The sequence below is a fragment of the Salarias fasciatus genome, chromosome 2 (assembly GCF_902148845.1).
Source record: "Salarias fasciatus chromosome 2, fSalaFa1.1, whole genome shotgun sequence".
Taxonomy (NCBI): Eukaryota; Metazoa; Chordata; class Actinopteri; order Blenniiformes; family Blenniidae; genus Salarias; species Salarias fasciatus.
Window position 1 is genome coordinate 18,658,340 of NC_043746.1, and position 23,955 is coordinate 18,682,294.

Below are 23,955 nucleotides of genomic sequence, written 5' to 3' on the forward strand. Positions count from 1 at the left end.
AAAACGACACGTTCTTAAAACTTTTGATTGATTATTACTGGCCAAATTTCATTTTCATCAATGTAGATCAGGAGGGAAGAAACTTTGCTGTGTGCTTTAAGACTTCTCACAGCACATCCTTCTCATCAAAAGTCTTCCCATCCTTAATAGTTGCGCATAAATCAATTCTTCCCTTGCATTAGTTTTCCTTAAGGTATGCTGTGTAATGGCATATTTAGTTTGATTGTTTTGGTGTTTTTGTGTGCACCTCTTTTTTGCCCAAGTCACACTGAAAACAGTATAAGTTTTTTTCGTTTCTTATTCCTTTTTTATATACTTCATTACTCCCAGTGGGATTTAGTTTTTAATTTCAGTGGATCACCCAGATCGTCCAAAATTATTAGTAAACGTGAAAAACTGAGCAATGTATTTCTTGAATAATCACGGGAATAATAATTTCCTGAATTTAAAAAATTTGGGCTTGCTCTCTTCCCACGTGCAAAAATAGGCGGAACGAATGTGTGACCTGGTATTGGGTGAGACCGGAGCTCATTTCAGGCGGAAGCTTCCTGTTGTTTAATGGTTTGTTTGCGTTCTGGAAAACGACTCTTTTTTCCGAGTTAAATCCTGAAAATGCCCTATTCGGACAGGTCGAGCTCTGACGGCGGTGCTGAGTCCCGGAGCCCCCGGGCCCGGAGGCCCCGGACCCGCTCCAGGAGCCGCAACCGGAGCGACAGTCGCGACCGGAGCCTGTCCCCGTACAGCTTCGGGCCCAAACTGCCCAAACCGAGGAACCGGGAGAGGGAGCACGAGGAGCGGGAGCGGCGATTCAAGGAGGCCAGAAACATCCGGCGGATCCGCATCGGGAGCCCCCGCCGGAGCCGCTCCAGGTCCCGGTCCCGGTCCCGGTCCAGAGACAGACACAACCACTGGGACGGTCCCGGTAAACATGGTGGCTTCAGAGACGATTATTACTACGAGCAGCAGAGAGACGACGCTCAGAGACAGAGACAGGAGGCGTTCATCGCCAGGTAAGGATTGCAGACCTACTGCGGCAGACTGAACATCTCCTACAGTGTAAAGTGAAGGCACTGCGTCCTCTGACAGTGAAAGGCAGCTGGCCAGCCCCGAGGTGTTAGTTACTGAAGGCGGAGGCTGAGAAATCATTTTAATATTATTTCAGCAGTTGAGGTTATTGTACACAATGCCTAAGAATGACATTCTTGGTGACTATTTAACATATAAAATATAATTGTAAATGTCACAGAACCAGGTAAAATTCTGTAAGTATTTTCTACTTAGTTTCTCCCTTGCCATGACAACATAATTACAACAAATCTGCATGACTGTAGTGAGCCTATTATTATGTAAAACTTCACTTTCATGCCTTCTGTAATCAGTGGGCCTCAAGATCAAAAACAGAACCTGCTGTGTATTTGTCAGCAGTTCAGCTGTTGATTATACTACATAAAAAACCTCTGTCCACCGCATAAAAGACATGGCAGGACACAAATCTGCCACAATCGCACAAAAATGAGAAAAGAAAAGACTCAAAGAGAGCACAGCTTCATCTGAATCAGGGTCAGCTCCAGCTTTCAGACCAGCAAACTGAGCCATGTGTTGTTGTGTTGCAGGCGTTTGCAGGAGAGGGAGAGGATTGGAGAACTGGGCTGTCCTGAAGTTTGGGGCTATTCTCCCAGAGTGAAAGAGCCAGAGTAAGTCAAGACACAGACATTTTTCTGCCTTTGTTCAGTATTTACAAGGTTTATTAACCTGAAATATTTCTCAAACCAGCTCTGATGAATTCACTCCAGTTGAAGAAGATGAGAAAAACAGCAGCTCAGAGTCCAGCTCAGAAGGTTGGTTGTGTTTCGAGCTCAATTAAATGACTCCAGGCAACACATTCAGTTTGAATTCATGGTGAATCCCATTTTGATCAACAGAGGAAAAGAAGAAAAAGAAGAAGAAGAAAAAGAAGTCAAAGAAAAGGAAGAATAAGAAGCACTCTGAGGACAGCGACCTGGAGTCAGATTCAGATGGTGAGACAACTGCAATTCCTCTGATTCAGTCTGGAATGATCAACAACTTCACAACTTCAGTGTTTGTTTTCTTTCAGAGGAAGAAATAAAAAAGAAGAAGAAGAAAAAGAAGAGCAAAAAGTAGGTGCTAAAAAGCAGCAGTGTTAGCTTGGATCACACAGAACAGGGACTTTAAAGAAACTAAACATCACATTTTCTTCCAGGTCCAAGAAGTCCAAGAAGAAGAAGGCAAAGAAGAGCCGCAAGGAGTCCAGTGACTCCAGCAGCGAGGAATCGGAGGAGGAGGAGGAGGAAGATCCCAGCGGAGTGATGTGGGTGGAGAAAACCAGCATGGACGAGCACATGGTCGGCCCCGATGCTCCACTCACACACCTGTCGCAGGACGACCGACCTCTGGAGTGAGTCTCAACACTGACAAGCTCAGTTTTCAGGAATGTCACACAACAACAGCAAAAACAAAGGTCATAAATATAACAGGTTTACAGAAGTCGACTGGCCAGATTTTTTATATGTAATATTATTTCTGTGTACATATCAACCAAAAAAGAGCTTAGATTAAAAATTCAGTGATAACACTGTAAAAATATGTGAGCACATCCAGTTCAGATTTTATCAAAGCAAAATCAGACCGTTTGGAGTAAGAGTAAATATCAGAGTCAGAATGATTTAATGAATTATCATTTCTTTTCTCACTTTAGCTTTTGCTCAAAAGCTTGGTTGTTGTAACTTTAATTATGTTGAGAGCCACAAAAAATTTCATTTTCTCTATCATGGAGCCAAATTGCAACCATGCACAGCTACCCTGAGACTTTCTGAAAGTTATGGAAGATAATTTAATGGAAACGACTAATTGCGTGTCTAATCTGAATTCATTTGCATACATTTTATATTTCCTATGCTGAAAAAAGCCCAGTAATTTGGAGACGCGTCTCAACATATAAACCCAGATGCTGATGCTGTTGATGATGATGTATTATTAATTGCCACCTACGTTATAAAAACTATTGGCCAAATGTCACACATGAAGGCCATATTTGGATTTCATGTTTTTTTTCCAGGCTTTCTCTGTTTAACAGCCCTGTTTTGTGTTTTTGCCTAGTTTTGGCCACGCGCTGCTGCCGGGTGAAGGTGCTGCGATGGCAGAATATGTAAAAGCTGGTAAACGTATCCCGAGAAGAGGAGAGATCGGTCTCACCAGCGATGAGATCGCAAACTTTGAGAAATCTGGTTACGTCATGAGTGGAAGCAGGTACGCAAACGTTTTGATTTCTTTGAAAATGCTGCAGCAGATTTGTTGGTTCTGGATGGAGTTTGATGTTTTTTTGTTTTTTTTATTATCTTTCAAATGTGTAATATTGAGAATTGTGTCCCTGCAGGCATCGTCGTATGGAAGCCGTGCGTCTGAGAAAGGAAAACCAGATCTACAGCGCAGACGAGAAAAGAGCTCTGGCTTCCTTCAACCAGGAGGAGAGGCGGAAGAGAGAGAGCAAGATCCTGTCCAGCTTCAGGGAGATGGTGTACAGAAAAACCAAAGGGAAGGAGGAGAAGTGAACACTCCTTCAGTTTTTTCTCACATTTCATCGACTTAAAGTCTGATTGAATCTGGTGTCAGAGGGGTGTACAGTGTGTGTGTGGTATCTGTAAAGAAACATTGAACTGTACCGTATACTCAGTTTTAAAAGATATGTACTCTTGTAATTGTAAATAAATACTCTGGAGCAGAATGCTAAAAAAAACAAAACAAATGCACTGTGAAGTTTGATTTTTATGACTGTATGCTCATTCAAGTCACCTCTTCTTTTGAGAACAGCCTTGGGATGGAAGCCAGTTTGTCAGTAAAAAGGCAGGAAAAAAAGGTCAGTGCTGAAGATTTCTGTGAGAATTCATGTCATTTTTGAAAGATGGTTGTATCCTGCCTGATATCTGAAAGACCATTGGTCTAAGACTGTTGTCATGATGGGCGTACTGAAATGTAACGTATTTTCATAATAAATATTTTTATGAAGTTTTTACAAAAATCATATATTACTACTTTAACCCTTTAAGGCGGGCCGGTAAACATCTCCAGATGCATTTATCAAATGGGCAGACGCATTTTGCAAATTCCACGGACACTATGTACCGTTTGAAAGTTTAAATTCTCATGGTCGTATTCACCTTATTCAGGCCCGCCCATTTCTCTAGGGGCGGGACTTCCGCTTTGTGTTTGCACTTCCGGTTAGCGACAACTGCAGTGTAAACAGACGAGAAAATAAGAGTGGGGAGAAACTAAAATCTCTCTTAAAATCTCCAATGAAACAAGTCTGCCTCATCCGAGGCTTTTAACAGAGTGGGAGGATGACATGCGGAAGTCGTCTTCAGTCATGTATGGTGATATCTTTAATGACTTTGTGCTATCGCTGGATGTGGATGGTTCAGCCATGAGGAACTACAAGAGCACAGAAGCTTACATATTTTTAAAAAATGTCAAACTGTTTTCACAAACCGCCTAAATAGAAATATTCTGCATATGCTCCTCTACCTTCATGAATATTTCCAAGAGATTTTAATGTACCAATATTTAATAAAAATTCGTGGAAATAGTACGTCATCTCCATTCACTATAATGTTAATATGGAAAAATAAATTTTTTAAAAAAAGTCCAATTGTTTTCACAAACCGCCTAAATTGAAATATTCTGCATATGCTCCTCTACCTTCATGAATATTTCCAAGAGATTTTAATGTACCAATATTTAATAAAAATTCATGGAAATATTACATCATCTCCATTCACTATAATGTTGATATAAAAAAAATCTTTTTTTTTTTTTAAAAGTCACATTGTTTTCACAAACCAACTCAATAGAAATGTTCTGCATAAAGCCCTCTACCTTCATCAATATTCCCAAGAGATTTTACTGTACCAATAGTTGACCAAAAAACAACAGAAATATTAAATATTCTCCATTCACTATAATGCAATTATGGAAAAAATAACACACCTCACACCCACACCTTCCTTGAGCAACATGAGAATTGTTTTCATTTGCTTTTAACACCATTCATCCCTCCGTGCCCTGCCTGAAAGATTAACTTATCAAGCAAGCAGGTTGACCCACCCCTCATGCCCTGGATCACGGATCACCTCTGATTGGGGTCTTTGACATCAGATACAGTACAGGTACGAGCAGCACTCGGTGCCAAAGAGGACAACGCTGGCCGAGAACCTCTTCACCCTGTGCGCTGCAGATGTCATGCACAACACCGAACTGAAATGAATAGTGGGCAGACACTTCAACACTGGTAGGAGATCATGAACCTTATTCTTAGTTGTGATGAATAAAGTTCAGTGGTTAGTTTATATGCTGTCCCTGAGCTGCAGACGTGTCACTAGCGTATCGCAAGGTATGCAGTTGCATGGGGCCACATTGACGTCGAGGGGCACTCCCAGGTAGGGCCCCGAGCTGAAGGGGGCCACGAGGAACGGCTGATATCAGTCAGTTTCAATGACAAATTAAAGGCGCTACACTAGACGCTGCAACGACAACATGTCGAAAATCTCCCGCATGGGGCCCTTTCCGAATACTCACCGGTTAATTGCTGGTAGGAGGGCCCCGACAGACGGCGGATATCAGCGACACAACTTGAAATCCCCCGTATAATTTACACTGACACGTCGGGAACCTACCTAATGTGCCCACAACTGCATTTGCACTTCATGCCACTAGGTGTGCTGTTTGCATGTTCAACCTTATTTTACACAGACACCACAGAAGAAGAAGGGCCCCTGAAGTGCAGGCTCTCTGCATGTTGTGAGAAAAAGCTGGCAGGACGTGGTGATATGTTCAATGATGCGATGCAGCGTTTTTTCAGTAAAAAGAAGAACTGAACGATCGTTTCCGCACATTTTATTTACTTAGTAGCAGTTAAGCTGTATCACAAGTAGTTCCTGTACTCAAGAGATCAAGATTCTCACTGGCAGACCCTGGCTCAGCCTCATGCCGCCCGGACCCTGATAGAGGAATTTGCAGAGAGAAAAGCCAGGAAGGTGCAACTGTAAGGTAAGCAGAGGCAGGCAGAGCTGTTGTGTATTTAAATGATCAAGAGCTTTTAATCTGTTGTTCTGGTGCGCCGTCACCACATTGTGTTAGGAAGCTGAGCTGTAATGCTCATCCTCTTTTCTTTTTTCTTCTCTTTTTTTTCCACACAAGACCATTTCTAATGACTGACAGATATTTGACTTTTATGGGCGTTTTTTTTTTTACCTTCATCTGAGAGTGGTTTTTTTTTTTGTCTGAAAAATGTATAATTTCTGGCATTGGGGGCACATATAAGAATTCTGCATGAGGGCCCAGTGCTAGGTAAATACGCCACTGCTGAGCTGTAAATCCTGTTAACATGTAGCTGATATTTTGATTTCATTATGAAGTTCAACATTCTTCTTATTAACGTTCTTATTAAAAACTTGACAATCGCCAACTTTTTCTCTTTTTCAGGTTTTATTGAAATTTCTTGAGGTATTTTCAACTTTTTCTGTATTTTTCAGCTTTTTTGCACTTTTTTCCCTATCAAATTGCAGATCATTTTTAAGATACTTCTGTTTACATTTAAAGCCATCCACAATCTTGCTACCCCGCCCCTTCCACCCTGCATCCTTGACATTGATTCTCTTTCTCAGTTTAAAACCAGCCTCAAAACTCATCTGTTTCAATCTGCCTATCTTCTGTAATTTCACTCTTTTTTTTCACTGTATACACTTCCTTCAACTCGTTCAGCCTAATGGGGCTTTTCTTCAACCTTTGTCCACTTTTTTTTTTGTAGCTTTTTTTCAACTTTTGTTCTTTAACTTTTTCTGCATTACTGGTGAGCATTTTCAGCTCAGCATTCTCACTTGCATTTTCTTCAGGAAATGGTAATTTTTGTAGTTATTCTACTTTTGCAACTTTTTTGAGGTCCCCCTCCCAAACTTTTAAGGGTAACTTTTTAGCTGTTTTGAACTTCTTATCCTTTTGTTTAACTTTTGAAGCTTTCTGCCTTCTTTCAGATCAGACCCATTGCCAGACATCAGTCTCAAGGGGAACACAACTCTGTCCCCCCAACCCCAAAGACATGAGCTGAAAGCTCACACAAACATGCAAACCTCACTCCGTCTTACACAGCCGCATTACATATGCACTTTTTCTTGATCCAGGAAATGATGCGGCGGAAGCAGTTCTTCTTCTTCTTCTTCTTTTTCTTTTTCTTCTTCTTCTTCACCTTTTCAGTTGCCATCTCCTCGTCCTTCAGGGAATCAATGTTGCTGGTGGGCTGAATACAGTCAGAGGACTCCACGGAACAGGCGGTAACCGTAGGAGCCTTGGACTGATGGACACACTCCAGAGGGTCACAACTTTCTGAAGACTCAGAACAGTCATTTTGTGTGGGAGGTGTCGGACTGTCTGGCCTGAAGACAGAAACGTAGAGAGTTAATGGGAGGCTGATACTGCACAGAGCTGATCTTCTGTCTGACGTTGATCTAGAAATGTCTCCACAATGTTCTAGATGATTATCATACCTTGGACCAATGTCTTGAGCTGTCAACTCTCCTGAAGGTACTGCTGGACTTTGTAGATGCACAACTGGCTGGACACTGTTGAACCAAAACACAGTTCATCACATACATTACAACCAATTCCAGACCATTGTTCTGTTCTAAATAGTTCTGCCATACAGAAGATGTAGTTTTGAAGACCAGCACAGAACTCAGCCTCACCCTCTCTTATCAAAAATGGAATGAGGTTTGTTCCACTGACTTTTTGGAGCTTAGGATAAATACAATCTGCAAATATCTTACCTTAGACTGTTTTCAGCAAAGCTCCTAGTTATAAAAGGATGGTTGAGGATCCCTTCAGGAGTGATCCTCTCCTCGGCGTCCCAGTGGAGCATGGCCTTCATCAGAGCAATTCACTCCTTCAGTTCCTCCGGGTCCTTGTCTATGTCAGGGCGTTTCTGTCATGGAGAACAATACAACATTAAAAGTTAAGTCACCGTCGCATATTGTCAAATCATGGAGAAAATTAAACAAAGTGCCTGCTGGTTTTTACAGACATACCATCATCATCTCATTCAGGGACTTGAATTTAAATAATGTTTGATTCTCATGGTTGTATTGTAATGTAATTAATTAATTGTAATGAACAAACAGAACAACAGAGGAAGAAATAAACTGTAACGTTCACTAAAAATGCTGAGCAGTGACAATATAATCATAATTCTGAAAGAAAATGAAGTCTGCCAATCCAGAAAACTAGTAGAAGCAGAAATGAAACGAGGGAGGCGTTCACTGAATCAGTGTATGATTATTATAGGTACATTTCTAATAACAGTGAGTGACATTAATGAACAGAGTGTTGCTGAGTAGAAATCAACTATCATTGACTTAACAGCTGCATTTGTTCAGTTCTACTGACCTTTGTAGCTTTGGCTTGTTTTCTGCATTTCAGTAGAATAACTGTAATGACCAGGATCAACACCAACAGCCCGACCACGCCCCCAACGATGAAGATGAAGGGTTGATCACGGACTGGACCCATCATCAGGTGAAGAATGATTAATCAAAGTAAAATAAGTGTTTCATGAAGTAAAGTTGATTCTTTAAACTCATCTTAAGTTACCATTTATGATTGAACATGGAGTGTGTGTTACTGTACCTGAGGACACAGCGGAGTAGTGATCCTGGATCTTCACACCTGTTCCATCAACATACTGGCAGGTGTATCTTCTGCTGTGTTCAGTCTGGTTCTTCACAGTCAGATAAGAAACACAGTTTGTCTGTCCTCCATACCTGAAACCATCACCTTCACCAACCGTCTCATCCACCCAGCGGAGACTCCTGGGTTCACACTCTCCTTCTAATTTGAACAGGGAGCAACTTAATGTCACGTCTCCGTCTCCGTTTTGATCTGTGTCTGTAGGTGACGGTGAAACTAGAAGATAACAAATAATATCTGTTAACCTGTTACATTTTCAAAACGGACTCTTCCTGATTTAGCTCCTATGTCCACACATATTTTTAGAATAGTTATAAGGTGTGCTCATAAGACCCCCCCCCCCTTCCTCCCAACTCCATTTCAATATGTACTTTTTCCAGAAGTATCACTAGTTCTATAAAAGAGTAAAATTACTTATAACCTTTACAGTGTGTCTGAGGCTTTCGAAAAAATTAAGAGCATGTGTCTTACTGTTCAGTGTTTCAGTACTTTTTGACAACTTGCTGTTCTCTCACAAGGAACTTAACAGAAAAGTTCCTGGTTCATTTAGAATTGCCATTTAAACAGTCCTCCTCAGCATCTTCTTGTTCTTAGTGCTCCAGCGAGGGTCAGGGTATCCCGTCCCAGTGCGCTGAACCAGGTTTTCCCAGTGCTGACGATCTTGCGCCAGCTGTTCTGCATCCTCCACAGCAACTCCGTGTTGTTGGAGGTCGCCCTCAACGCCGTCGAGCCATCGGGTCCGGGGCTTCCCTCGTGGTCGTCTCCAGTCTGCGGCCTTTGTGTCAAACTGGAGAATGGCTCGTGTCGGATGTTCTGGGGGTAGACGAAGGACATGGCGAGCCAGCGGGTGCAGCGTTGTGTGACCAAGGAAGATGCTCGGGGCTGGCCCTGTGCAGGCTCTGAGCACTTCATTGGAAACTCGCTGGGGCCACCTGATGTTCTCGATGGTTCTAAGAGCCCTGCTATCAAAGCCATCGATTCTTGTGGCCAGGGTGTCGTTCAGGGGAGCTTCGTCTTGCGCGAGATGGTCTGGTGCCGCCAGAGTGGTTTCCAGAGGGACTGCAGAGCAGATGCTGCCAGATGCTCGTCTGCGATCATCAATCTCTGGTTTTAGGTCCTCGCTGTCTGTCGCCATGGACCCCAGATACACAAAGATCTTGACAGGCTCTACAATGTCGCTCCCAATTTGCATGGGAGGTGGATCTGGTCCATCATACATGAACTTGGTTTTAGTCCAGCTCACTTGGAGGCCGATCTGTGCCGCCTCCTCACTGTAAATGCCCAGAGCATCTCTCAGCTGACTGTAGGTTGTGCTGAGCAGGATGGTATCGTCAGCGTATTCCAGGTCCGTCAGGTGGTACTTGAAGGACACTCCGGGGACGAGCTCGCAGACCTTGGACATCAGATGGTCGATGACGCAGTTAAAAATTTCAGGAGCAGCCACACAGCCCTGGCGAACGCCACTGGAGATGGTAAACCAGTTGGATTCAATGACGTTAATACAGACACAGCTCTCTGCGTTGCTGTAGAGCAGCTTGAACAGAGCGATAATCTTGGGTGGTGCTTCGAGGGTTTGGAGGATGTTTCACAGTGAGGAGTGACAGACTGTGTCAAAGGCAGCCTTCAGATCAATGAATCCAATATACAGATGGCGATCTTTATGGAATTCACGGGTCTCCTCCTCAGCATGCTGTTCACATTTTAGCATCATGAGACCAAACTCACAACAGTTTCTAATTGGGCATCACTCAAAACAGCTGATCCATTGATTGAATGAGACAACCGGGACCCAGTGGGTGCAAGCAGTTTACTTAACCCCGGGCTCCTACCATGTGGAACCGGCTCCCAGTTCTGCTTCACTTCTCTTCTTTCTTTCATGTAATGTTTCATAACTATGTGTCATTGGCCATTATTTCTCTTGTAGTCTATGTACTCTGTTTATAAATGAAATGTATGTTGAAGTGTGTCAGTGTCATCAGCTGGTTGAGTCAGAGACACAGAGAGGTCGCTGTGAAATGTAACACGAGAGGCCTGACAAGTTTTCCACCTTAAAGGTTTTAATCAACAGCTTGATTAAAAGATTGAAAAAAACAAAACAAAGTGAATGTTACATATAATCTTTCAATGTACAGAGGAATCTTCTTCTCCTGGGTGTCGTCGTTCTCATCAGTTGATGTTCTCAAGTCCCTGATGAAGAAAAAAATTACATTAAACATGCGATGCAGTTTTTACCAAAGTCAGCAGCAGGTGACTGATCTGGTCCATTATAGCGAATCAAAACTGAACTCCACTTTATTTATTGTGTTGTCCCCATTTTATTATTCTTTTACCAGCTGTGAACGAAAGCAGGGAAACATGCTGTAGCAGTACGGCATGTGGCGCTTTGCCGTAGATTTGACATAAACGCACATCTGCACACCTTTACCTGTGTACTCTCAGGGTTTGTTATGGTAACACAAGCAGCCTCACCTTGATGTCAAAGCTGTTTCCTGTTCCTGCGACCCTCCTGTCCCTCTCTATCAGGTACCACTGCCACGGGGCTCTGGCCACTCTCTTCTCCTGCAGGCAAACACACAATATCAAGAAAATGTAATCGAACTTGAAACCGTTAGGTCGATGTTAAAAAAAAAAAAAAGAACAAAAAGAAAGTTATCTATGTGGGAGTCCTCACCTTCCCTCCGTTCATGTATTTCTGGATCACCGTGGTGGCGAATCCCGGCATCATCAAACACACCGACATGAGGCCCAAACCGGGCAGGATTTCATACCACATGACGCCGACTTCCACCGGCCAGCAGACAAACCGGAGCGAGCCGCCAGACACTGACAGACAGGCACCGCAACCCGTTTGTTTGGCTAAAGGAAGCTAACAAGATGGAGAACGACCCGTCGACCTACAGCCCACACCGGAAAAGAAATATGGGCACCTTCAAAATAAAAAACCCGACGACAGGAACAAAAATATAAATAGCTGGGATCATTGTCCAGTGTAGGCTATATTAATTTAACGTCCCTGAAGAATAAAATCTGACTGCACTATAATCACACCCAAAAATATAAATTTTGTATAATGCTGAAAGCGATGCTGATTTTAAAGCTCCGCTTTTATTCTGAATTGTAATAAAAAGCGGAAGCACTTTAAATTCATTTGCAAAAGTATTTTTAAAAAGTTTGTTTTCCAGAAGAATTAGACCCGTTTAATTCATACAACACACACAAAGAGAGCAAAATATACTTTATTTTTGAAAAACGCATGATAATGACAGGCCAGACCAGACGGCCGAGGTACGCTTGTTTTAAGCGACAGCGCCGCCGTCCGGTGAGGGTGATAAACTGCAGCAAACGCTCCGACAGAGGAAGTTAGTCGGCGCCTAGCTAGCCGGCTAAGTTGCTAAAAAAAGTAAACAAGTGTGTTGGATGCGATGAGATACAGTCGCCGCTCAAAGTAGGGTTCACACCATGAAGGAAGATAAAGAAAACACTCGGCCGAAAGAGAGAAAAGTGGAAATAAAGTGTGAAGATGCAGAAAAGACGGAGAGGTCCAAGGAAAAGAGAGAGGCCATGACAAAGGTAAGCGGGGCTAGCTGCTAATGTAGCTACAGACCGTCAGCTAAGGTTTATAATCCTTAAATGAACACCTTGCTTAAGTTCAACATGGTCATATCTGTCTAAATAGTTTATCTTGAAGGATCTCCCATCCATCTAGACTCCAACAAAGAAAGTCTCATTTAAAGTTAATTTTATGTTCGCAGATTCATCCGTTCTTGTGATTTTCAAACGTAAATAATGTTTTCACAGATTGTGATCAGACGACTGCCACCAAGTCTCTCTAAGGAGGAGTTGGAGGAGCAGCTTCAGCCTCTCCCAGAGGTGGATTACATGGAGTTTTTCTCCAATGACACCAGGTGAAATACTGTAGAAACTGTACATCAGTTGTAAACAGTGATCCACATATTTATTTCATCTAACAACAGCGGGTTGTCCTTTCAGCCTTTACCCACACCTCTTCGCAAGGGCCTACATCAACTTCAAGAACCAGGAGGACATAGTGCTCTTCAGGGACCGATTCGACGGATATGTTTTCATTGACAGCAGAGGTAAACACACTGTGGGATATAACAGATTCAAGATCTTGGATATACACAGAAGAAGGTGTGTCTTATTGCATTTCCAAATGTAACAGGTCAGGAATATCCTGCCATCGTGGAGTTTGCCCCTTTTCAAAAGACTGCAAAGAGGAGGAATAAGAAAAGGGATGCAAAATGTGGAACCATTAATGAAGGTAAAGATGTTGAATTGTTTTAGAAATGTTGCTTAATTGAACATGAAAACTGGGGTACTTTTTGTTGATTTACTTAAAGCAAAGAGTTTTTAAAAGCATCTCTCTTCGTATTTTGTGAAATTCATCCAGATCTCGATTACAAAAAGTTCCTTGAACATTATAATGGAGATGATGAGAAGTTGACCTCCACGCCAGAGACCCTATTGGAGGAGCTTGAAGCAAAATCAAAGGAGCTCGTTGGTGTGTTAACAGTCTCTACTTCCGAATTTGACTTTTGCTGTTTTAAAACAGACTCTCTATAAGAGGCTTACCTCATTTCTTCTTCTTCCTTCAAGCTAAAAAAACCACTCCATTGCTGGACTTCCTGAAGAACAAACAGGTAAATAAATATTTTTTTTTTTTAGAAATATTTGTTCAGTTATGGAAGCTTGTGCCACATTTATAGTTTTGATGCTTTTCAGAGAATCAGAGAGGAAAAGAAGGAGGAGAGACGACGGCGGGAGCTTGAGCGCAAGCGTCTTCGAGAAGAGGAGCGGCGTAAGTGGCGGGAGGAGGAGAGGAGGAAGCGGAAAGAAGTAGAGAAGATGAAAAGATCAGACAAACCGCTGGAGAAAGACAAGGACCAAGTGAAAGAGGAACCAAAAATTAAAGTGAGTGTTGCAGTGGAGATTAGAGCTGAGGGTAATATCCAACGTCTCATTTTAAATCTGTCTTCATTTACAATCGTGTAGCTCTTGAAGAAGCCGGACCGAGGAGAGGAGCCTGAATCTGAGAAGCCAAAAGAGAAGCTCAAGAAACTAGAGAAGCCACACAAAGATGATCGCCCTAGTGCTGATCACAGGAGACGTCATAACATCGACATCAAGGAGGATCGAGTGAGAAAGTGAGTCTCCTCACTCGTTTTTCTGCAGCTCTGTTTCAGTTTGAGCGAAATATCTTTACGCAGTTTGTTTCCTGTAGCAGAGCCGACGATGACGGGCGTAAGGAGTTCAGAGAGGGCGACATCGATCGGGACAGAGAGCGGGAGAGGGAACGTCGCCAGAACGAGAAGGCGGAACGGCGGCTGGAGGAGAACCGGAGGAGGAAGAGAGAGCGGCTGGACAGAGAAAACACCTACAAGAAGCGAGAGGAGATCAGGAAGGAAAAGCCCTCAGAGATAAAGAAGAGCGACAACGTGACGGAGTTCTCCCAGTCAGAGAGGCCCGAGAAGCCTCTGAGGGACAACAAGAAGGAGGACAGCGGGAAGAGAGAGCGGCTACGGAACAAGGTGAGGCTTAAAATGCCAGCCGGGGACTTTCCATCCAACGTAAACAAAAGGAAGACTCATGCAGAGTTTGTTTTTCTTCAGGACCGACCTGCCATCCAGCTCTACCAGCCGGGGGCCAGGAGCCGCAACCGAGCCACCGGAGCCGGAGGAGGGGAATCCAGCGACAGGAAGCCCGACACCGAGGCGAAGAAAACACCCGAGAAAGGAGACGACTGAGCCGGTTTCTCCGGAGGGGCGTTTTAAGTTTGGTGAGTTGAGGGTAGACAGGCCTGTGAGGCTCGGAGCGGCGGCGTGGCCCCCCGGGGCCCCGTGCGCTGCGGCTGGAGCAAGGACCGCACCCCGGTCTCTGTTCTCAGAAGCGGAGGTGTGACGGCGGAGCCTTTCAGTGCCTGGATGCGAAGCTCTTTAGTTTCCCGTTGTTAGGAGAGCCGACAGTGACCTCTGGAGAGAGTCTGGCTGTGACACGCTAGGTGAGCGCAGAGCTTCCTCGGACCACGTGAACTCAAAGTGACCTTACTTCCATGTCGTTTCGCTCACAGCTTCGCTAAGTCACACTCCTGAGCTTCTCCACATTGCCAAGCTCCACACCTCAGTCTGCGCTCTGTCTTTACCAAGATGTTTTCTGTAGTGTTGCCATTTTCAGTTTGAAGTGTACATGTTAAAACTTTTTTTTTTTTCTTTTTTTTTTAAATCTAAAACATCTAGTGAAGGTTAGAATCTGCATTGTCTGCTCTGGGATCATATGTTGCGTTCGCTCGTCCTCCAGTGACGCAGGAGAAACAGCCATTTGTGTGCAGCCATGCCTGCATGCAGAGTGATCAACCTGTGGCCTTCTTCCCCCCCGTTTTCTACACAGAGACTCCTCTGAATTATTCATCTGTGATGCACTAAAACTGAAGTCGGCAATGGAAGCATATCACTGCTGGCGATGCTAACAGGCAGGAAACACTGGAAATAAAAGACATCTTCTCTAAAGTCTGAGTGTTGGTTCTTTTGTTGAAACATTAAGATTTTTGTTACATATGGCTGTTGTTAGAGTCTTATATGTCAAGTTTATATAATTGTCATTTATCTCTCAGAGGCCTCTAGCTTCACTACACTATTGGCTTTGTTATTGTTTTCATAAACAAAACAACATGAAATGATCTTCACTGAACCACAAAACCATTTTCAGACAAAAAGTACATATGTGGTGTAGAAACTTGAGTTTTTATGCTTTATCTAATTGGTATCGCTGCCATATATAGTTGTCCAGGTTTCTAAAGCTTTTATAGAATGTATTCTCTTTAAACCTTATAATAAAGATCAATTTCTGCATCAAATCTTGTACGATATCCTGCCACTATTCTACTTTTGGTCATTTGCAATAAACCACTTCCTGGTTATGGTTTTCTTACTTGCTGCAAGAACATTTTTGAGAAAGTATGTTTGACTGTGTCTTTAAATGTCCCCAGGTACATTACAGGGATGTCTGGAATTTCATATCTTAAAATAGTTTTTATGATACTGGTTACATTTTTTTTCCAAAATTTAAGTCACATTTGTCCAGAAAACATGGAAGTGGTCCGCATCTGCAAGTCCACACACTGAATTCTACAGTGTTGCTGAGCACTCAAGCTGGATACTTTTTATTTTTGGTGTTATAAAAAAATTAAGTCCAATATTTACAGCAAATCCCCTCCTTGCTCTTCAAGCTGTGGATGGACATTGCAGCTCACACACTTAGTATCATTCTTCAGTTAATTCATACTTAGAGTCCTGCTTTTTGTGCACTTGGAATAAAATTCTGCAAGCGAATAATAATGAGGGACGAAAGTTATTCTCCCACTTTTTCCGGGTTAAAAGCACAGGTCTGTGGCAGTACCTGCAGTTCTACATTTTTCCACGGGGAGTCGCTGTTTAGAGAACGTGCTCCCTTTTACTGGGCACCGATTGGCCATTAACCTCCTACGTCACGTCCTTCTTCCTCTTCGACCACCGCCATAGTGGGAAAAGGACTGTGGACAAAATGGTAAAGTCAAAATCTTCAAACATCCTCATCTACAGAGCATATAAACCTACTTTAAAGCGCTCATTGGTTAATAAACATTGTTAGAGTTTATCTCAGATATGTATGTCGTTCAGATGAGTGCAGTTACTGCTGACAGGACCCCAGTTATGTTAACCGGCTCCTCAGTGGAGATACGCATGTTGGAGTTTAGGCTAAATGACGCATTTCAGCGTATCTGTATTCAGACTTGAGCATGTGTGTAAATTAACGTGGAGATTTTTGGTTTGCAGTCGTCCCACAAGACCTTCAGGATCAAGCGTTTCCTCGCCAAGAAGCAGAAACAGAACAGGCCGATTCCTCAGTGGATCAGAATGAAGACCGGAAACAAGATCAGGTCTGTTTACAGTCTGCTGCCCTTTCTACATTTCAGACAGTTAAATGAAGCCCACGTAATCACTATTGAATTAATATATCATAATCTAAGACAGGTGAGGATTTAATGTTCATGGATCTTTAAGTCATTCTATTTGTAGAGTTATCTCAGCAGCAGTCATCAGGCTGAAAGTGTGATTGCATGTTGTTTAAAATTCAACAACTAAATTCAAGTGAACCATTCCTCGAAATCCATTCTCCTGCAGTTATCCATTCCATACGTAGGGTGTGATGGGTAGCCACATTAGGGAGGTCCAGGGAGCTGATGGGGTCAAGAAGCTTGTCCAGTTTAGACGAGTTCACTGTGGGATTCAAACCTTCCAACTTCTGAGCCGCTTGCTTAACTTAAGGTCAGTCAACCCTGGTCCTTGTGGGCTTCAGTCCTGCATGTGTTGGTGCTCTCCCTGCTTCAGCACATCTCAATCTGATGTCTTCATCATGACTGGAAAAAAAGAAAATCAGTGATGACCCTTCATTGGCATCAGATGTGTTAAAACTGGGAGAGACCTAAAACATGCAGGACTGTGGTCCATAATGACCAGGGTCCAGGAGCCCTGATTTACCTGTAGTCCACCATTCACCTTGCAGTTACAGATCAGGACGCTACTTTGAGTTTTGTGTTCGTGCCTTAAGAAAAACACTTACATTTTACAACCTGGATTAGTGGTGTATCTACTCAGACTGTTCAATAGCACTGCAGTGGAATAAACTGTTTATTTTCCCTTATTATTTGTCTGTTTTTAAATTAAGTAACTGATGTACACGAAGCTGTTATTCAGGTTTCAGTACTGTCCGTTCAGTGCCTTACAGTGCACAATTCAGTGCTGCACGCTTCAGCTTTAAGTAGCTTCAGTGTTGCGTTTTCTGTACGTCATGGACGTTTCATGATGTTTTCTGGTTTTGTATTGACTTTTGAGTTTTACTATGTAATTCCTAAATTTGAACACCATTAAGGTAATAGTTGACTTGACAAATTTGCTGTTTTAATTTCTTGAGGTATATAGATGAACAAAGTGTGTTTCTAATAGTCAATGGACTGGATTGCATTAAGCAGCTAAATGTGAAGTTGCTGACATAAACACCACTTTTGTGATCCCACAAATTAAATCCTTGCAGTTGCCTCAGTAAGTATACAGTTCAAGTGAGTGAATTGGAAAAAAAATCACAGGTTAGCCATTGTCTTACTTTTAATCTTCCTTTGCCTTAAGTACAGAACGAAAAAATATATGCTGGAGAACTTTATATAATCTGTCTTCTGGGAGATAACTACAAACCTCAGTTTTAATACACAAGTTTTTGTTGTGAAGCACTGAAGGTGTGTCGGGCATGGCTGCTGTCTGCCTAATGGATTTGAATGGCCCTGCTGTGCTGTTTACGTTGTCAGTAAGTGCAGACTAAATGCAGGAAACAAACAGGGCCGTGTGTGTGTGTGTGTGTGTGTGTGTGTGTGTGTGTGTGTGTGTGTGTGTGTGTGTGTGTGTGTGTGTGTGTGTGTGTGTGTGTGTGTGTGTGTGTGTGTGTGTGTGTGTGTGTGTGTGTCATGCAAAGCAGGTCTGCAATTGCAGCTCTCCTTGACAGTAGAGTGCTGTCATTAACCCTGCTGAGAGCAAGTTTCTGCTGCAGAGCTCAGACTCTGCTCACCGCGCCGATGACGACGCTCTGCGGCTGAACACTGATGCTGGAAATTACAGTTTAGCTGTTTTTCTTTGCTACAGGTCAAATGATGTCGTAATTTTTTTCTCAGCGTTAATGAAATGTGTCATCTGGGTGTTTTATTCAGTACTGGAATGAATTTATACGCCCAGTGTGCATTGTTGGTCATTTGAAGCTCCTGAAAGCAGCAGTAGGAGTCAACCGGATCTGCATGCTTTCAGCTGAACCCTTGAACCAGCCGTTTATTTTAATGGTGTTTGATGGCGTTGGGTGGCTGCTTCTGTAGTGCTCTGATGAGACACTGCTCATCACATGCAGCTTTTTCACTCTTCCTGTTCATCCTGAAAGACTATTAATTAAGTTAGAATTTGACTGAAACATCAAGAATAACTGTTCTTAGTTTTCTACTAGCATTGACACTTCTGGGTGTGTTTTCAACCACCTTCACTGTGTTGAATGATTAAAATCTGGATCAGATAAAGTCACACAACCCACCACAGTAGTTCTAGGTTTTTTTTAGAGATCCCCTCTAGATAGTTATTCCCACCCCTGCACAAGGATCAGGTTCTCTTAACTACTGTTTTGAATTGCTTCTACATTGGGGCTTTGTGGGAATATGAGTGTGACTCCCTTTTCCTTGTTAGGCTGGGTGATGTTTCATAAAGATAGTCCTCTGGAGGGAAGGAGCCAAATAAATTGATGTTGTCAGGCAGATGAATAGCTGTCATAACAATACTTGTTTAGAGCTGACAGTCATCTGGAGATATTTTCGGAATTGATTTTATGTGACGTCTGGAATTGTTTGAGTCTCAATGCTTGTTTGTCATATTTTTATTTTCTGATTAATTTCAGGTACAACTCCAAGAGGAGACACTGGAGGAGGACCAAGCTTGGCCTGTAAACAGGAGGATCTGTGGATCCCGGCCTCCCTCCGCCTTCCCGACATCACCAGGACCTCCAGCTGCTGGAGCGTGCCGGCCGGAGGGGGCCATGTTATCTGGAGCAGCCGTCGTTTTGTACAGATACTCTGGTTATTCTCATGTTTGACAATAAAAGATCTGTGATCAAACTTGAACTGAAGCTTGGAAGTATGTTTTTCCCCCCGCAGTTTTCAAGCTTTATGTGAATAGTCGGTTTGTTTTAGCTCTTTTCTATCTAAACATGAGCTGAGGGGGAAATGTGCTGACGCTGCTTTTCAGAGAGAGTGGTCCTCCCTACTCTGAAGCAGTTTCTGTGACCGCACAGCAAACGCTTCTCAATAGCTGTTTTCATGCAAGATAGTTTATTTCCAGCATGGCATGATTTTGAGGTCTGGCTTTGTAAGTCAAGCCAAAGATGACACAAGTTCCTCAAGATGCTGAGCAACCGGATCCAACAGACCCAACTGTGAAATGCTTCCTCTAAGTGCTTGAAATGGGAGGTGCTGTGTGCAGCCAGTAATATCTAAGAAGAAAGGAGTCAATCATCCAACAGTGCTTTTATTAGCCTCAGTCAAGGGTATAATAAAACCATTCACTCGAGTACCTTCCCATTTCTCCATTGAAAGCTGTCATAAAGTAACATCTGTATTTACTCTGCAGCGCCTCACTGTAAACATGCTATTTTTGGTCTGGCTGCTTTTCAAGTACTTTGAGGCCTTAGTGAATTACAGTAATTGATGAGTTTTGATCTTAAAGTAACAACCTGAGTCACCGATGAAAAACATTTCTACTGTAAAAAGGCATGGGTTACTTTACACACTTGAAACTCTGATACAAGTAGTGTAGTTGGTGAATTTAAGTATTCGACAAAAAATGACAAAAGTGTACCGCAGTTTACTGTGAGTAAGGCACGCCTCCACTTAAACTTGAAGAGTTAATTCTAGTATAAATGAGCGATAAGCAGAAATCATATTGCACGTATTTGGAAGCTGCTCGCGTCCTCAGCTCTCAGGATTTGCTTCCAAGAAATGAGAAGGAGGGGAGCAGCTTCCTGATGGAGCCAAACCTCCAGCTGTCCTCCCTGTGCGTCCTGTCGAAGCGGTCTCTCTCCTCTGTCTCTGCGCTCTCGACCTCCTCGCACGCGCCCGGCTCCGGCGCGCAGTTGTTGTTGCCGTTCTTGTTGCCGCCGCGCGCGCAGCCGGGGCTGTGCTCGTCGTCCCAGGTCCCCAGCAGCTCCCTCATCTCCGGCGGGGCGTCCCCCCTCAGATACTGCCAGGCTCTCCTCCCGCTGTAGTCCATGGCGTCCACGTTGGCCCCGAACGCCCCGACCAGCAGCTTGACCACCATGTACTGTCCGTGTATGCTGGCGACGTGCAGCGGCGTCAGCCCCCCGCTGCCCCGCAAGTTCACGTTCACCGGGATGCCCGCTTTCTCCGCGTGCCGCAGGAGTTTGATGAGCGTCTCGTGCTGTCCCCTCTTGGCCAGCCAGTGCAGCGCCGAGTACCCGCTGATGAAGTCCCTCCGGGTGAGCAGCTGGGGGTCCTCGGAGAGGAACTCCAGGATGGTCTCGTAGTTTCCCTCCACGGCGGACAGCATCCAGGCGTGCTCCATCCGGTACAGAGCCCAGTCGGTGTCCTGCTCCGGGGGTTGGCCGCCGCTGTTCGCGGAGGGGTTACCCAGCAGCTCCTTCGGGTACTTTTTACGCACGGCGGGAGTGACGGAGCCCCTCTCCGGAGCGTCCCTCTGGACCCCCCCGGGCACGCAGCTGTCGCTGCTCGCTTCTTGCTGCCTCTGCAGCCTCGACCTACGCTGGAAAGCCCCGGGCATGACCTGAATGCCATAGCTGGACAGGCGCTGCACAACGATGTCCTTTCTGGACGGCCTCCCGGCGTGGGCGCCGCCGGTGTCGCTGACAGCTGGTTCGGATCCAGCAGCATCATCCTGCGTGCTGCCGGACATACTTCCAGGCTCGCTCTGCGGGCTACTTCCTTTTTATTTAGACACCACCCTGAAGATATAGCTGTCAAATTATATAAACTCCTGGGCGATTCCTCCACCGTGCTGGAGCCAGCTCCCTGTGCGTAAAAGAGGGAAAGTATGAAACTATTCAGTCGATTCACATATTTGGAGACCTGAATACCGCTTTAAGTCCATTTACCATCCTCGACATCGACTTCAGTGCTCATTTCAGTCTGGTAAGCGAAACTCACCTGTTCACGGCGCACGTTGACGCACGAATGAACACGCACTTCATACACACCAAAGTCCAAATCAAACACGAGCAAGCGTGTTCTTGACAGATTACTTGGAGTAGCCAGCTCCAGAGCATAACAGGAGTCCGTTTCCTTTTATAAGAGGAACTGAGACAAAGTTCAACTCTAATCTCAACAGAACTTGGTGACGAGAATCTCACATGCGACCACTGCTGGACTGAAGGAGGAGGAAGTTCTGCACTTCCCCGGTAGTTGACCGCAGTAAAACACACTGCACGGCCTCGGAATTCAGGGGAAAGACTGGAAAGTTGTGGTTTCACTGCCACCAGGTGGACAACAGGAGGATCCACACAATGGGGTTATTTGACTTCAAAATCTAAATATTCTTAACCTTTTGTAAGCGCTGCAAGAACACTTGCGTATCAGTTGTAGCTTAATTTACAGCCTGAGACATACAAGTAAATGAAACCGGTAAAACTTTATTGAAAAACAAAGGAAACTTAAAGCAGGGACGCATTAAAAATCAGTAACAGGTTCTGGAGGAAGCTCAACAGTCAGCTCATCGAGTGTTTGCAGGAAGGCATCCACCTCTGAACAGCCACCTGGAACAAAGAACCTCACCTTAATCATACAGGCAACTTCAACTTGTGCAACTTATAATCAAACCTGGCAGACAACTGTTATTTCCAACAGGAGAGCACAAAGTATAAATAAGTATTCATTTCTAAAGGCCAATATTTGCAATGAGACATTGTTCCTCTGGAAGGTTGTTGTCACAGCATGCAAGTAGACAATTAGAAAAGGTGAGGCTCCAATAGAATCTAACAGCAAATCTCATCTTTATGATTACAATCAACACTGTCAGAACACTTGAGTTCATCCCCCCCACCCACCAAATTCAAAAAATGTAATTAATCAACAAGTAACGCGAGTTATTTCCCCTAAATGTGACACTTCCATGCACCCCTGTTTTGCACTGAACACAGCTTTCAATCTGATACCTGAAGTGTTTGTCATCTTCATTGGAGACACGTTTGGAAGTGGATCCAGGCATTCAGGGATGTCCTCACTCAAACGTGGTGCATGTGGGAAACAGGCAAGCCCCGGGAGAGCAAAGCCACTGAGATGAATTAAATCTTCAGGCACGCTGTACTTCAGATACTCTGAAACAGTCACAACAGTTGTCAGGGTTTTGTCATTTTGAGACAAACACTGCAACATCAACAGGAAAGCGCTGAACTCAAATATTCAGCTACCGAGTGGATCATATGGGATGAACGTCTCAATTTCTGGATACTCCTCCACTTTGGCATGAGAAAGGCATTTCACTTTGGTTTCCTGTAGACAACAAAACACCGTTTTAGTTCCTGTGCATTTGAAATATAGGGCGAACAAGCAAAATTTCATCCAGACATTCAAATTGCAATCATATTAAATTTGCAAAACCTGTGGCTTTAAGAGCTTCTTATCATCCGTCTTGATGGCAGCGGGTGTTGAGATTTTCTTGTTAACAGCACCGAAAGCTTTTCTGCCAAATGGAAGAGGGGTATGCAAGTTTTTGCCAGGCATTGGAGACTTGAGAGGTTTCTCTGGAAAATCAAACAAAAACAAAGGTGTGTTGTGTTGTCATAACAAAAAACATCTCAGAAATAAGTTTGCATACGGTAGACATACCAGGAGCAGACTGAAGCCTCTGTCTTCCCTTCAGTGAAGGACCATGACAGACATTTTCACGCTCTGCAAAGGTGACGTGTGCCATCTTATCTATAAGGAAAGATGTCAACATATTAGAATAAGTCAACATGAAAAGGACATTTGTGCATTAAACATTTAGAATAATTGCAGTTGTTACAACTCAAACAGGTTGCATCTCCATCTATCCTGTTGCTATTTGACACTGCACAAAACAAACCCTTGGATAAGCAAACCTTGACTCGTTTCTACAAGTTGTAAGCGTTTTCAGATAAAAACAAGGCAGCCCAGTGAGTTTAAACGGATTTCAGGAAGAGAAGAGACGTAGCGGTTTGGAGAAACCAGCTGGTAAATCTGTTTCTCCGCCATTCTAAATTTAAACGCTAGTGTCATCATGGCATGTTTAATAGACGCCACCGACAGATAAAAGTTGAATTAATACAAGAAGCTATACGAGCATAACCAGGTAAATTAACGTTGTTAGCTTGAATGTAAAGCAGTTTTGCTAGGCTAGCTCGTATTCCTGTCATAGCGTCTTGATCTGCGGGCGAACGCATTGGCATATATAAGGACAGAAAGTAAAGAAACACCAAGAGCTACATTGAAACATAGATACTGATAACGTTACCTCCGTCAGTTGTGACAAAAGTAGAGTCTTTGGTCAGCGCTGCGTGTCCTCGTACCCTCCAGAGTTGTTTTCATATGAATGCCAACAGCAGCAGTGGCGCGGCTTGTTTTTAAATACAATATTCACTTCC

General features: G+C 43.7%; 6 protein-coding genes across 7 annotated transcripts; 3 read left to right on the plus strand and 3 right to left on the minus strand.

Moving 5' to 3' along the window:
- Positions 1-527: 527 nt before the first annotated feature.
- nkap (NFKB activating protein) lies at positions 528-3,754 on the plus strand. The gene is made up of 8 exons (XM_030105383.1): positions 528-1,010; positions 1,614-1,694; positions 1,774-1,838; positions 1,923-2,018; positions 2,096-2,138; positions 2,222-2,416; positions 3,118-3,267; positions 3,395-3,754. Exons 1-8 carry the CDS (start codon positions 613-615, stop codon positions 3,567-3,569), a joined length of 1,203 nt encoding a protein of 400 aa, XP_029961243.1. The 5' UTR covers positions 528-612; the 3' UTR covers positions 3,570-3,754.
- A 7,029-nt stretch (positions 3,755-10,783) lies between these two features.
- On the minus strand, positions 10,784-11,659 carry ndufa1 (NADH:ubiquinone oxidoreductase subunit A1). The gene is made up of 3 exons (XM_030105415.1): positions 11,420-11,659; positions 11,218-11,307; positions 10,784-10,935 (listed from the first exon to the last, which is right to left on the minus strand). Exons 1-3 carry the CDS (start codon positions 11,519-11,521, stop codon positions 10,915-10,917), a joined length of 213 nt encoding a protein of 70 aa, XP_029961275.1. The 5' UTR covers positions 11,522-11,659; the 3' UTR covers positions 10,784-10,914.
- A 405-nt stretch (positions 11,660-12,064) lies between these two features.
- Positions 12,065-14,980, plus strand: upf3b (UPF3B regulator of nonsense mediated mRNA decay). Of its 2 annotated transcripts, none has more exons than XM_030105362.1 (10): positions 12,065-12,318; positions 12,547-12,653; positions 12,739-12,845; positions 12,932-13,030; positions 13,160-13,270; positions 13,366-13,409; positions 13,492-13,680; positions 13,762-13,913; positions 13,991-14,297; positions 14,379-14,980. In XM_030105362.1, the coding sequence occupies exons 1-10, from the start codon at positions 12,208-12,210 to the stop codon at positions 14,511-14,513; spliced, it is 1,362 nt and encodes a 453-aa protein (XP_029961222.1). In that variant the 5' UTR covers positions 12,065-12,207; the 3' UTR covers positions 14,514-14,980. The 2 variants fall into 2 exon arrangements, with proteins under 2 accessions (XP_029961222.1, XP_029961231.1); XM_030105371.1 differs by having other exon boundaries at positions 13,994-14,297.
- Positions 14,981-16,219: 1,239 nt separating this feature from the next.
- Positions 16,220-19,447, plus strand: rpl39 (ribosomal protein L39). The gene is made up of 3 exons (XM_030117053.1): positions 16,220-16,308; positions 16,578-16,681; positions 19,225-19,447. Exons 1-3 carry the CDS (start codon positions 16,306-16,308, stop codon positions 19,271-19,273), a joined length of 156 nt encoding a protein of 51 aa, XP_029972913.1. The 5' UTR covers positions 16,220-16,305; the 3' UTR covers positions 19,274-19,447.
- A 454-nt stretch (positions 19,448-19,901) lies between these two features.
- sowahd (sosondowah ankyrin repeat domain family d) lies at positions 19,902-21,714 on the minus strand. Its single transcript, XM_030109797.1, has 2 exons — positions 21,503-21,714; positions 19,902-21,367 (listed from the first exon to the last, which is right to left on the minus strand). Exon 2 carries the CDS (start codon positions 21,249-21,251, stop codon positions 20,301-20,303), a length of 951 nt encoding a protein of 316 aa, XP_029965657.1. The 5' UTR covers positions 21,252-21,367; positions 21,503-21,714; the 3' UTR covers positions 19,902-20,300.
- A 256-nt stretch (positions 21,715-21,970) lies between these two features.
- On the minus strand, positions 21,971-23,908 carry pttg1 (PTTG1 regulator of sister chromatid separation, securin). Its single transcript, XM_030110035.1, has 6 exons — positions 23,826-23,908; positions 23,180-23,269; positions 22,952-23,094; positions 22,762-22,843; positions 22,507-22,668; positions 21,971-22,107 (listed from the first exon to the last, which is right to left on the minus strand). The coding sequence occupies exons 2-6, from the start codon at positions 23,262-23,264 to the stop codon at positions 22,022-22,024; spliced, it is 558 nt and encodes a 185-aa protein (XP_029965895.1). The 5' UTR covers positions 23,265-23,269; positions 23,826-23,908; the 3' UTR covers positions 21,971-22,021.
- Positions 23,909-23,955: the final 47 nt, after the last annotated feature.

What these genes read in the sequence shown, in the direction of transcription:
- nkap (XM_030105383.1), top strand. Translation starts at nt 613, where the DNA reads ATGCCCTATTCGGACAGGTCGAGCTCTGACGGCGGTGCTGAGTCCCGG. An exon ending in CTCAGAGTCCAGCTCAGAAG is followed by an intron (nt 1,839 to 1,922) that starts GTTGGTTGTGTT and finishes TTTGATCAACAG; the next exon opens with AGGAAAAGAAGAAAAAGAAG. An exon ending in CAGGACGACCGACCTCTGGA is followed by an intron (nt 2,417 to 3,117) that starts GTGAGTCTCAAC and finishes GTTTTTGCCTAG; the next exon opens with TTTTGGCCACGCGCTGCTGC.
- ndufa1 (XM_030105415.1), bottom strand. Translation starts at nt 11,521, where the DNA reads ATGTGGTATGAAATCCTGCCCGGTTTGGGCCTCATGTCGGTGTGTTTG. An exon ending in AATACATGAACGGAGGGAAG is followed by an intron (nt 11,308 to 11,419) that starts GTGAGGACTCCC and finishes GTTTGCCTGCAG; the next exon opens with GAGAAGAGAGTGGCCAGAGC. An exon ending in GAAACAGCTTTGACATCAAG is followed by an intron (nt 10,936 to 11,217) that starts GTGAGGCTGCTT and finishes TTTCTTCATCAG; the next exon opens with GGACTTGAGAACATCAACTG.
- upf3b (XM_030105362.1), top strand. Translation starts at nt 12,208, where the DNA reads ATGAAGGAAGATAAAGAAAACACTCGGCCGAAAGAGAGAAAAGTGGAA. An exon ending in TTTTTCTCCAATGACACCAG is followed by an intron (nt 12,654 to 12,738) that starts GTGAAATACTGT and finishes TTGTCCTTTCAG; the next exon opens with CCTTTACCCACACCTCTTCG. An exon ending in AAAATCAAAGGAGCTCGTTG is followed by an intron (nt 13,271 to 13,365) that starts GTGTGTTAACAG and finishes TCTTCCTTCAAG; the next exon opens with CTAAAAAAACCACTCCATTG.
- rpl39 (XM_030117053.1), top strand. An exon ending in AAGACCGGAAACAAGATCAG is followed by an intron (nt 16,682 to 19,224) that starts GTCTGTTTACAG and finishes GATTAATTTCAG; the next exon opens with GTACAACTCCAAGAGGAGAC.
- sowahd (XM_030109797.1), bottom strand. Translation starts at nt 21,251, where the DNA reads ATGTCCGGCAGCACGCAGGATGATGCTGCTGGATCCGAACCAGCTGTC.
- pttg1 (XM_030110035.1), bottom strand. Translation starts at nt 23,264, where the DNA reads ATGGCACACGTCACCTTTGCAGAGCGTGAAAATGTCTGTCATGGTCCT. An exon ending in AGAAGCTCTTAAAGCCACAG is followed by an intron (nt 22,844 to 22,951) that starts GTTTTGCAAATT and finishes TGTTGTCTACAG; the next exon opens with GAAACCAAAGTGAAATGCCT. An exon ending in CATCCCATATGATCCACTCG is followed by an intron (nt 22,669 to 22,761) that starts GTAGCTGAATAT and finishes TGACTGTTTCAG; the next exon opens with AGTATCTGAAGTACAGCGTG.